The sequence below is a fragment of the Phalacrocorax aristotelis genome, chromosome 15 (assembly GCF_949628215.1).
Source record: "Phalacrocorax aristotelis chromosome 15, bGulAri2.1, whole genome shotgun sequence".
Classification (NCBI taxonomy): Eukaryota; Metazoa; Chordata; class Aves; order Suliformes; family Phalacrocoracidae; genus Phalacrocorax; species Phalacrocorax aristotelis.
Genome location: NC_134290.1, coordinates 6,070,318 through 6,082,750, shown reverse-complemented (window position 1 = coordinate 6,082,750; position 12,433 = coordinate 6,070,318). Strand labels below are relative to the sequence as shown.

The window sequence follows — 12,433 nt, the reverse complement described above, 5'->3', positions numbered from 1 at the left end:
CAACAGCTCCTTTTCTTCCCTTTCTGCCCCACAGAGCTCCCTGCTGCACCTCTACTCTGGGTCACCCGGTGCTGCCACCTCCCTCTGCTCCAGCTCCCCACAGCCTCGTGGCTTCTGGCCAGTGCCTGGCTAGCTGAGTCGGTAGAGCATGAGCCCTCTTAATCTCAGGATTGTGGGTTTGAGCCCTATGTTGGGCGCCAAAATGGACCGTTGTGGTTCAGCCTCAGTTAGCAACTAAACACCACGCAGCCGCTCGCTCACTCCCCCCACCCCTACCCCTGTGGAACGGGGAAGAGAAGCAGAAGAGCAAAAGAACTTGTAGGTTGAGATAAGCACAGTTTAATAATTAATAAATAGTAATAATAAATAATAAATAATAAATAATAATAAATACAGATAATAAATAAAATAACTATAAATAATAAAAAATAATAATGATTATGATATTAATGACAATAATGATAATATAATAAAATGGAAAAGGAAGGAAAAGACCCACAAACGATACAGCTGCTCACCACCCGCCGACAGACCCTGCCTGTCCTGCCTCCCTCCCCCGGCCAGCCCCTCCCAGGTAACACACTGGACATGATGTTACATGATTTGGAATATCCCTTTGGCCAGTTTGAATCCACTCTCTTAGCTGTGCCCCCTCCCCTCCTGGCTTCTTGTGCCCCCAGCAGAGCATGAGAGGCTGGAAAAGTCCTTGACTAGTACAAGCGCTACCCAGCAACAACCAAAACCTCTGTGTGTTATCTCAACATTGTTTTCATGCTAAGTTCAAAGCACAGCACTGTGCCAGCTGCAGGGAAGAAAATTAACTCTATCCCAGCTAAAACTATGACAGCATCAGAGCAGTTGGCCTTTACCTTGCGGCAGGTCTTGCAACTGCTTTCCAGGGGGTCTGGGCTCTGCCCAGGACTTTCAAGTCAATGTTAACTCTGGTGCCTAATGACAGTCCCTTGACAGCGGCCTTGATAGTTCATCCCTTTTTCTCCCAAATTGCAATGGCATCAGGTTTGCCTTTTCTTGGTTTAGGCACCTTTCATGCAAAGACTCCCAGGGATTCTTTCAATCCCCTGCTTCACACACAGAGTGTGATTCCTGGAGGGCCACAGAAAGGCAACAGCAGCAGCACCAGTCTCATCGGAGGGGCGTTGAGAGGAAATACCCTCTTAGATAGCTGCCTCAAGCCTTTCTGGCAGCCATGTTTTACCTCTAAAACAGACACAACCGAAAGCTCTGATGATCAGTGACTGCTGTGGTTTAACCCAGCAAGCAGCTGAACACCACACAGCTCTTCTCTCACTCCCCCTGCCCCACAGTGGGATGGGGGAGATCAAAAGGGGGAAAAAAAACCCTAAAATTTGTGGGTTGAGATAAAGACAGTTTAATAGGACAGGAAAGGAAGGGAAAAATAATAATAATAATAATGGTACAAGAATAATCAAAGTGATGCACAATGCAATTGCTTACCACCCATCAAACAGTACCCAGCCAGTTCCCGAACTATGGTTGCTGCCCTCCCCGGCCAGCTCTCCCTAGTTTATATACTGAGCGTGATGTCGTATGGTATGGAATACCCCTTTGGCCAGTTTGGGTCAGCTGTCCTGGCTGTGCCCCCTCCCAGCTTCTTGTGCACGTGGCAGAGCATGGGAAGCTGAAAAGTCCTTGACTAGTGTAAGTGCTACTTAGCAACAACTAAAACATCAGTGCGTTATCAACAATATTCTCACACTAAATCCAAAACACACACTGTACCAGATACTAGGAGGAAAATTAACTTTATCCCACCAAAACCAGAACAATTCTACATAAAAAAAAGTCACTGACACACAGAAACAAATCAGTGGAGGCCAGCAAGATGACATGGGCCTGGGAGCATAGGATGCATGAGGAGAGGAGGGGGAAGCTGGGTTTATTCAGTCTGGAGTAGCAAAGGCTTGTGGGGATCCTAACTGCTGCCTTCAGCTACCTAACAGGAGGGTGCAGAGGGGACAATGCTGGGCTTTTCTTAGAGGACCACGGTGATAGGACAAGAGGCAATGGGCACACATTAGAACATAGGGAACTCCAACTAGGTACATGAGAAAGACTACCATGAGATGGGTCATGTACTGGAACAGGGCCCAAAGAGGCTATGGGATCTCCATCCCTGGAGATACTGGAAGCTCAGCTGGAGGAGGAGCTGAGCAACCTCTTCCAATTGAACTTGCTTGGAGTGGGAGGCTGGTCTAGAGCCCTCCAAAGGTGCCTTCCCACCTGCACCAGTCTGTGATACGCTTACCAGCAGTTAACAGAGTTATCAAGAAAGGTTCAGACACATTTCAATGAAACCAAGCGGGCAAATACATGCCACTGTACACAGCTAATACCGTCTGAAAGGAAAACCCTGTTAGAGAAGGGGAAGAAGACTGAGGGTCAGTATACTAGGAGGTAACTGATGGTCTACCCAGGCCCACAGTCCCAGGACAGGCACCTTTTCTGCTTCACACTCCAGCTTTCTCAGTGCATTCCATGTCTCTGTGTGGGAGAAGGCCTGACACACCCCCAAAGGGACAAGCCTGTCTGGGAGACAATTTCTGAGGGTCTGCTTGATGCACAGAGCAGATGCCTGCTTTGCACCTCATCCTGAGCAGTTCTAGCAATGCCCAGACGGGCTGCCAGCTCTCCCCAGGCTGCTGGTGGTGACTGTGGACCTCCCTCCCTCTGCAGCGTGCCCTCCGAGTACCTTTCCGACTGCTGAGCTGGGGGAGTACACGCTGGGGGACAAGGCACCTGGTGAGGGTGGTGGAGGACAAAGCCCAAGTGGGAAGTGTATTGCTGGCGTATCCAAAGTAGTGGCAGCAGGCGACAAATCTGTGTGGAAAAAACCCAGAGTGTCCACCTTTCAGAGATTTTGGTGCATGCGTCCCTTTGCATCGGTGTCCTTGTCATCAAGGCAATCGCTGCCAGAGCCCCAGGCAGCCCCGAGCCGCTGCCCGGCCCCCGGCAGCGCCCCTCCTCATCTGCCCGCCCACCCCTGCCGTGAGCGGGAGGTCTGCGAGCCCGCGCTCCCCCGCCGGAGCGGAGCAGGGCGAGGGGCTTCGGTGCGCCGTGCCGAGGGGCCGGTTCCTGCCCACCGTCACCTGCGGCTGGAGGAGCCGCGCCGCGCCCGCAGGCAGCGCTGCCCGCACACGCCGCGGCGCCCCAAGCGGCTGGGCTCGGCTTGGCTAGGCTGGGCTCCGCTAGGCTGGGCTCAACTGCGAGCCCTGCAGGCCCAGGCCAGGCTGTGCCGGGGGAGGCCCGGCGGGCCAGGTCTGGGCGCGGAGGGGGTCGGGGGAGTGCAGCGGGCTGCGGGCAGGGGCCGGGGTGTGGGCAGAGGCCAGGGGGACTTGTTCCGTGGGAGGCTGTGGAGGCACAGGCTGGGCCCGAGGGGCAGAAACGCCTGGCCAACAGGTCCGTGAGTGGGTCCCTGCAGGGGCAGGCAAGAGGCACAGCCCTTGGCATCCCCAGGCTGAGCTGGTGGTGTTATCCCAAAAAGTGGGTTTGTTCGCCCAGTGTGCAAAACGCCAAACTACACAGAGCGGAGGTATTTTAGTCAAGTCATCTTTGTGCAAAGATTGGTGCTAGGTGGTAAGCCACAAAGCTAGCACACCGCACCAAGAAATTACAAGGCATTTATACAGTTAATTGTGTCAATAACAGCTAATATTCAGGTGTCTCAGCTAATAAGTGGTTAATTTCTTTCTTGCTTCAATGTAACAGTACAGCTCACTTTAATTTACTGCACATGCTCATAGATTAGAGAGAATAAGTCTTATGAGATGCGGCTGAGGGAACTGGGATTGTTTAGTCTGGAGAAGAGGAGGCTGAGGGGAGACCTTATCGCTCTCTACAACTACCTGAAAGGAGGCTGTAGCGAGGTGGGGGTCGATCTCTTCTCCCTAGTAACAAGCAATAGGACAAGAGGAAATGGCCTCAAGCTGTGTCAGGGGAAGTTTAGGTTGGATATTAGGAAAAATTTCTTCACTGAAAGGGTTGTCAGGCATTGGAACAGACTGCTGAGGGAGGTGGTTGAGTCTCTATCCCTGGAGATATTTAAAAGAAGGGTAGATGTGGTGCTTGAGGATATGGTTACTGGTGGACCCGGCAGTGATAGGTTAGCGGTTGGACTCGATGATCTTAAGGGTCTTTTCCAACCTTAACGATTCTATGATTCTATGATTAAAGGACTTACTAGAAGGGGGAGTGTTTTCTGGCCTATGGGCCTGATTTGTAGTATTATAACGAGTATATTTCCCCTACTGGGAACTTTGTTTTAGTTCTTACCTACATCCCAATTAGTTGTTCTCCTTGACTATACACTTTATCACCCCGTTATCAGCAGCTCCTGAGGCAGGATGTTTACTTTGATCAGCGTCTCAGCTCTCCTCAAGGATATAGTCGTAAAACAAGTGCTTCTCTATCTCTCAGTTTCTGTCTCTGGCCCTCAACTTCTGGTTTGCTAGTCTCACATAGTTCATTGTTATGTCCTTAGCGGACAATTCCAAAAATTTCATTTTCTTAAGGATATCGGCGGGAGACCCTGGGACTGGGTGCAGGGGGCCAGGCTTGGGCGCATTCCCGGAGAGCAGCTCCTCCTCCTGCTGCTGCCAGCTCTGACCAACCCTCGGGGCTGGATGTCAGCACGGCTGTGGCAGACCCTGCTGCTCCTGGAGGAAAGGGCTGGATGATGGCCAGGCTGGGGGGGACAGAGGCGCTTCCCTCCCTCCCTGCAGCCACTCCGGAGCCCCTGGGCACAGCCCTGCCCCTGGCCACTACTGCTGGGGCTGGGCTATGGCAGGGCGGCAGGCACTGGTCTGCCCACTGGGAAGTGGGGATCTGGAGAGGGGCCGGGCTCTGGCAACAGGGCCCTGACCATCCCTGCCCACAGGGACAGGTCTAGGGAAACCAGAGGCTGCCAGACTCCCCTGGAGTGGGCCACTGGAGGTGGATGGGTGTGGAGCACCAAGGCACCCAAGGCACCCCTTTGCCTGGCACAACAGCCCGACCCAGTGCCCAGGAAACAGCAGCTGAACGTGCCATGGGCTGCCACTGCCACAGGAAGAAGCTCTTGCACTGCAACCAGAGCAAATGAGACACAAACAGCAACTCTGGCAGTAGAGACCGACACATTTATTGCATGCACAGCCAGGCAGCAAATGGCATGTCCTTCCTGATGAAGCAGCATGCCTGCAGCCTTTCCGAGCAGGCCATGTTTTGCAGATGGACCCCCAGGTGACCTAACGCATGGAGGTCCTTGAGGTTCCCCTGCCAACCTGGCACAGGGAAGAGAAGTGTCAGGATGGAGGGCGCAGCTGGACTCCTGGTCCTGCAACAGCAGGGGATCGCTGGCCAGAAATGGCCCCAAGAAGCCCTGGCAAGGGGCTGTGCTCAGTGCTGCAGAGGAAGGCGCATGGCCACGGAAGCAAGCAGGTGATGCCACCCACCCACTGCATCAGTTACCCAGCAGAGATAGTGGCTCTTGGGAATCGCTCATCATTCTTCAAGGAGTAAAAAGCCACCCTCAGTCAAGGTGGTGCTTTCAGTTCAGCCACAGACAGTGCAAGGGGACACAGAGGACTCATCCAAGAGCCCCAGCAGCTCATCAGGGCAGGGCAGTCACTTACAACAGAGCTAATGGCACAAAAGCTCCCAGATGCAGTGGGAGAGCTGGGCCCCCCTGTGTCCAGGTGAGACAGTCCCCCCTGCCCAAGCCTGTCTCTATGGGGTGCCTCAAGCCCCATCTGGGAACCTCACCTGCACCTGGGCTAGGTTGGGGACAGTGGCTAGGACCTGCAAACGACACAACCCCACCCTAAGCAGCACAGCTGGAGCAATGTGAAACTCTTCACCTCCTTGGAACACCACCTCCCCTGCACCTGTCACAGCTCCAGGTGGTGACCAAAGACACCTCCATCTTCTCCTAGGGTCCACCTCGTCACCCAGCAGCCATGAGGGCTCAGGGAGCCCTCCTACATGCATCTGCAGCACAACCCCAGGATGTCCTCAGTGGCACCAGCACATCCTCAGCGCTTGCAGCGCCCCGGCACAGACACATCACTGCCTGCTCACAAGCTGCAGCAGGTGTGGGGCACCCTTCCTGCTCGCCCTGCAGCCCCAGCTTTGTGCTGCATGGCAACTGAGACTGAGGAAAGGCTCTGCAGTGTAAGGCACACAGTACAGAGGATGAGCAAAACACAGAAATGTCCCTGCTGCCCGGGGAGGTCCTCTTGCCTGGCTCCCAGGTACTTATGGACCATGGTCCAGGGTTCAGTTTGCCCACATCCCCCTGTGGGACAGGAACTGCGCTCCTCCCCGTGATGGAGAAATCTCTGCTGGGAGCAAGCAGCCCACCACAGCCCAGAACTCCCTCCCTGCTCCTGGCAGCGCTGCAGCTGGCCACCCGCCACCTCGGGACCAACACAGGGGAAGCGTCTTCTGCAAAGCTCTCCTCAAACAAGGATGTTTTTATGGTGTGTCTGAGAGGAGGAAAAGAAAGAAAAGAAAACCTCTCTGAAATACGGACACCATGATCCGTAGGAAGCCAGCCCAGTGGAGAGAGAACTTGCTTCCGGAGACCTTGCAGATGCTGCTGGCTCCAGGGCTCCCAACAATGCTGCCTGTTCCCCACCCTTGGCATGGCTGGGGAAGGGGAGGGTGAGGATGCTTAGTGGGTGCAGTGGGTGCAGACTCAGTGGGAAATGTGTAAAGACTTGAAAAGGGGCCCTGCTGCTGCTGAATGCCTGAAACCAGGGAGTGGCCCAGCACATCCAGCTAACCCAGCTGCAATTTCAAAAGGAAGTCCACGCTCTCAGCCGCAGCATCAGCCTCTCCTTCCCCCTTGCATGAACCGAGCGGTGATAAGAGCTCCTATCCCTGCTCCAGTGCAGGCTCACTCTTCTATCCTCAGCACACAGAGATTGCTTTGCAGGAGGCTGCCACCTTCTCTTTATCACCAGGTCCAGTGGGAACAAGGACCTGACTGCCCTTACAAACGCTGGCCAGACCCGGACCGCTCTCACAAACACTGGCCAGGACAGAATAAAGTCACTTCTGCCTTTGAGAAAACAGAGTAAATGTGCAGGCAGAAAGCAGTAAGAGGGATACCCCGCCACCTCTCCTCCGTTCCTCTGCCCTTAAACAGGGAGGACAAGCAGGTTTGATGCTGGAGGGAGCTGCTGGAGGAAGGCATGAGGTGCTGGTGGGGAGGTGGGGGAGGGTGCTTCACGAGGCCAGGATGCTCTGGCCTCATCTTGGAAGGATACTTCAACTCCTTCCACCAGACCTCCAAGTCCCACTCGGCCAAGGCTGTGCTCCAACACAGCAACACCAACGACTGCCTGGTGGTGTGCCAGAGTGCAGAGGTGCCTGGAGCAGGGACCTCGCCACGCTCTCCTGGAGGCTATTGCACCCTTTGAGTTCTGCATCCTGGCCTGTTCATCCTGCATGATGCCTGGCACTCCGCTCCAGTCCCCAGCTCCCGCACTGCTCTGGGTGTGCACTCACCTTTAAAGGCTGCAGATGTGTGGATTTGGGGTGCGTGGGCACCGCACCCTCTCGGGGGGCACTGCAGAAGGCATCGTGAATTCTATACCAAAATCCCCCTGAGCCTACCGCCGCTCCTCGCCCGTCGCCCTCGGTGCCCCGCGGGCAGCGATCCGCTCCCGCCGCCGCTCCACTCCCCGCGCACCCCGGCGCGGGATGCCGGCAGCCAGCCGAGACGCCCGCGGGGGCGGCGGCCGGGGCGAGGGGCGAGCGGGGCACCCTATGGGGGCGCGGGGGAAGGGGGGGGGGGGGCGAGGGGAAATGTTGCACCGGGGCGGAGCGACGGCCCCGGGGCCGCCCCGGGGCGGGGGTGGCGGCGGGGCCGACGACCCCCTTATAGCGGCGCGGCGGGGCGCGGAGGGCGGCGGTCGCGATGGAGTACGCGGAGGCGGAGGAGTACTACTACGGCGATGAGACGGCGGGCAACTGGACGGGAGAGGCGTGCGAGTGGCAGGCGGACTGGGAGGCGTCCTTCTCGCTGCTGCCGCTGCTCTACCTGCTGGTCTTCGCCCTGGGGCTGTCGGGCAACGGGCTGGTGCTGCTGACGGTGTGGCGCGGCCCGCGGGCGCGGCGCCGCTCCGCCGACGCCTACATCGGGAACCTGGCGCTGGCCGACCTGGCCTTCGTGGCCACGCTGCCGCTCTGGGCCGCCTACACGGCGCTGCGCTTCCACTGGCCCTTCGGCGCGGCGCTCTGCAAGCTCAGCAGCTTCCTGGTGCTGCTCAGCATGTTCGCCTCCGCCTTCTGCCTGGGCGGCCTCAGCGCCGAGCGCTGCCGCGCCGCCGCCCGCGCCGCCCCGCCGCCCCGCGTCGCCCCCCGCCGCCGCCGCCCCGCCGGGCTGGGCCCGCTGGCCGCGCTCTGGGCGGCGGCGGCGGCGGCGGCGCTGCCAGCGTTGCTGTTGCGGGAGGCGCGGCGGGGACCCCGCAACCGGACGCTGTGCGAGCTGGCGGCGGGGGGCGCGGGGCGGGCGGCGGCGCTCAGCCTGGGGGCTACGGCGCTGGGCTTCGCCGCCCCGCTGCTGCTGATGGCCGTCTGCTACTGCTGCGTGGGCGCCGCCGTCCGCCGCCACCTGCGCCCGCGGCGGGCCGAGGCGGCGGCGCGGCGGCGCCTGCTGCGGCTGATCGCGGCGCTGGTGGCCGTCTTCGCCGGCTGCTGGCTGCCCTTCCACCTGCTCAAGAGCCTCTTCGCGCTGGCGGCCGCCGGGCTGCTGGAGCTTCCCTGCGCGCTGCTGGGGCTCATCGCCCGCCTGCACCCCTACGCCACCTGCCTGGCCTACCTCAACAGCTGCCTCAACCCGCTGCTTTACGCGTTCCTCGACGGCCGCTTCCGCGCCCGCTGCCGCTTGCTGCTGGGGCCGCGCCGCCCGCCCGCCGCCGCCGCCTCCTCCACGCTCAGCGGCCCCACGCAGCGCTCCGAGCTGCCCTCGGCCGGCACCAAGCTGTAGCGCCCGCGGGACCCCCGCGCCCCAATAAACGCCCTTTCCGCCGCCGGAGCCCGCAGCCTTCTTCCTCCGGCTCCGCTCGGCGCGGCAGCCACCCACCTCTACCGCTCCTCCCGGGGAGGGCAGAGGCCGGGGAGGGGCTCGGGGCCGTGCACCCGCGGCCTCGGGTCACCTGGGGGCGTCGCCAGCCTCGCCCCCCGCCCAGACTCCCAGCCACAGCGCCGGGGCTGGCCCTGGGAGCTGCTCCCTGCGGGGCTCCGGCCGGGACCGCCGGTTTGACAGCCCGGGGCAGCCCCTCTGCCGCCGGCCCCAGGCCCGTACCTCCCTCACCGCCGCCTGGGGACGCGCCTCTCCTCCACCGGCAGCTCCCTGCAGCGGAGGGGCTTTGGCATGGCCGCTGTCACCATCCTAAGGCACAGCTCCCACGGTCGTTCCGGCGGCGTCCCTCTGCGCTGCTTGCCTTCGGGGCACATCCAACCTGTCTACAGCCGTGTCCGGAGGCTGCTCAACTCCTCGCCTCACAGACAGAATCTCCTAAAGGGTTGCCCAAGACAGCTGGGTGAGGACACCTGTGTGCTGCTGTCCTCCAGGCACCATCCCAGAGGGGCCCTGCAGTCCACTGGACCCAGCATGCAGGGAGCTGGGTGCATTTACCTTGAGCTCAGGTGAGCCAGCCTTTCCCCAGGCGCAGTCTGGTGCTGGAGGTGTCTCCTAGGAAAACCCTTCTCATATCCAAGGGGTGATGCCTGGGCCCCTGGGGGTCCCGCCCTGGGTGCCCGCTGAGCAGACACCAGGCAGGCAGCACAGGGTCTTCGGAGCATTGCATTGGGTAGAAGAGTTACCCATGCTGTTGTCAGCATGAGGTTGTCCTACTTTGGGCAGTGATGGTATCATTTCTGGAATGCCACAGATGTGTCACCCCTTTCTGGCTGGCAACAGGCAGCTATTTTGTGGATTCTGATGGCCATCTCCCAGGGCCAAGCTCAGAGGGTGCAGCTGCTGATGGTGCCACTGCAGGAACTGGGACAGGGCCAGCCAAGCCTTGTGGTGGGGATGCTGCCCTACCAGAGAGGTTGCACTAGAGAAAGCTGCGTCTGACCTGAGCAGATGCCCCACTTGGCAGCACTGCACATGCAGGTGAATGTGCTTTTCTCTTCCCTTGGCTCTGCAAATCCTGCTGGGTTTTTGCTGTCTTGTCTCAGCTCTCATATACACCTCTGAGAGTGCAGCCTCCCAAGCCCAGACCAAAATGAGACCTGCACAGTCATGTAGAGTGACAGGCTGCCCCACACAAAACCATGTGTGTGGGGGGACAGAGGAGCATCAGGCAGCACAGGTGTAGGTAAGAGGTCCTCAGGCCCCCTGGTCATGGGACATCTGGACAGGACATCAGGGCAGCATAACATGGGCTGTAAGCACTGTCCCCCCCAGCACCTGGTGAAGAGTCTCCCCTTGTAGCAGTCCCTGCTGCTGCTCTCCAAGGCCACCCCTGGGGAAGGCTGCCATCTCTCCATGCCCTTGCCAGCCCAGGGCACCAGCACCAAATTGGGGCAGGCTCATGCTCCATAGCCTCCTGTTGCTCCTCCTTGAGCTCAGCTAGGCAGTTCTACCTAACCAACAGCATGTTAAAGCCCAAATCCTGCTCATCCCTCCTTCCGAGCAGTGGCCAAGCCTAGCATCTGTAGGGCTGTGGGCTTTTCTTTACCCATGAAACATTTGAACAAGAACATTTGGGACACCTTCAAGGGCAGCTGCAGACATGGCTCCAGACTGTGCGAGGGGAACATGAATCCCAGTAAGGAGAGCCCTTGAGGAAGGGCTGAGGGTGCAGGGGGAATCCCAGGAGGGAAAGGCACCCACTACAGCCCCCTTCCTCCACGGAAGCACAGCAGAGAGGAGATGGTGATGATGGCGCTTGCAGCACTGATCACCAGAAATCACAGAAATCACACGCACTGATTTCCCTGGAGGGAAGACTGGGAAAAAGGGAAGGGTTCACGGCCCTGCTGCCCTCAGGGTAGCCCTGCATGCTTGCATCCATGCTAGTCCCCCATTCTGTCCCCAGACCTTCCCTGGAAGCCCCACTGTCCATGTCCCACCCCTGGACAAGACATGCTCGCTGTCCTCCAGGCCCGGCCCCAAGGCACCTGCCCCACACCAGCCCTGTGAGCGCAGGGAATCGTCCTGTGCTCTGCCACCATCCTCACTACTCTCTGGGGATTCCCCTGGGGAAAGGTCAGAGTGATGGCCAGAGCCCATGCAGAGGCAACCGGTGCCAGCCCCACAGCTGTCCCAGCCCCTGTCCTAGGTGAAGCCGTGTGAGACCCATCTGTCCTCTGGGCTGTTGGCCACACAGACCCTAAGCATTGGCTGATCAGGCATGGGGTGAGCATGGGGACAGGCTCGGGTCATGTAAGGAATAACCACGCCAGCCAGGGCATATGTCTTCCCTGCTCTAGGGGGCAAGCCTCTAGAGGAGGAGCAGAGACAGCTCTGTGTCCTTCCAGGGTTTCTGCTCTGTGTGCATCCACTGCTTTGCACTTGGAAGACGCAGCCAGAGTATCCATGCTCCTGCTGCCCATGGGCACTGCATCCAGCTTCAGAACCAGTTCTCAAAGCTCAGGCTCTCTGGGCAATGGCTGGTTTGGACCTATAGCACACTGCAGGATGGGTTTGGGGGGTAGCTGAGTCAGGAGGCTGGTCCTGCCCATGCCATGGGGCAGAGTAGCTCCCCTCTCCAGCTACTACTGTTCCTGAAGACAGGCGAACAGCTTTGAGGAGCTGAGGGCTGCTAGGAGCAAACAGTGCTGAGCCCATTGCCTCACCTAAGCCAAAGGACAGCAAGGCAAGAGCAGGAGCTGGGAGGAGAAGTTGGGGTTGGGAGCTGGGCCCCAGGCACCCGGGGAGCCCCAAGGTGGCTGCCCAGGCAGGAACAGGGCTCCTCCCCAGCACAGCTCCATACACTGAATACTCAGTCGCATCCTCTCCATCCCGCTGCAACTGCCTCCCCTGGCACCCCAGAGGGACATGTCTGCCATGGCACTCCAGGAGGGAGCTGGGCTGACCGTGGGGACATAGGGGCTGTGAGAAACCTCCTGTGGTCACACTCAGGTGCTGAAGGGTAGAAGAGGATTTAATAAAAACAAACCCAGCCTGCTTCAGTCATCCCCTGGCTCAGTATGTCAGGGCATTGGCTTGTGCCAGGCAGGCAGAGCTGGGGGGGCTCAGGAGAGGCAGAGGCAAGAGAGGGGAAACAAGGGCATGTGGAAGTCTCAGTGGCCTAGAGCCAGCACCTGCACCCCAGCACCTACAGTGTTGCACTCAGGGCAAAGCAGCACCAGCATCACTGTAGCTCCTTTCCAGGCTGGAGCAGCTGGGCTGGGCAGAGGATGCTCAGCTGCCTGCAGGGCCCAGGGCAAGGAG

The 12,433-nt window shown here is 59.0% G+C and overlaps 1 protein-coding gene across 1 annotated transcript; it reads left to right on the top strand.

Annotated features, from left to right (window-relative positions):
* Nucleotides 1-7,877: 7,877 nt before the first annotated feature.
* On the top strand, nt 7,878-9,054 carry LOC142064870 (apelin receptor A-like). Its single transcript, XM_075110371.1, has one exon. The coding sequence runs from the start codon at nt 7,943-7,945 to the stop codon at nt 9,011-9,013; it is 1,071 nt and encodes a 356-aa protein (XP_074966472.1). The 5' UTR covers nt 7,878-7,942; the 3' UTR covers nt 9,014-9,054.
* Nucleotides 9,055-12,433: the final 3,379 nt, after the last annotated feature.

Bases quoted from the DNA above. Each gene is read 5' to 3' on its own strand.
- LOC142064870 (XM_075110371.1), top strand. From the start codon at position 7,943: ATGGAGTACGCGGAGGCGGAGGAGTACTACTACGGCGATGAGACGGCG.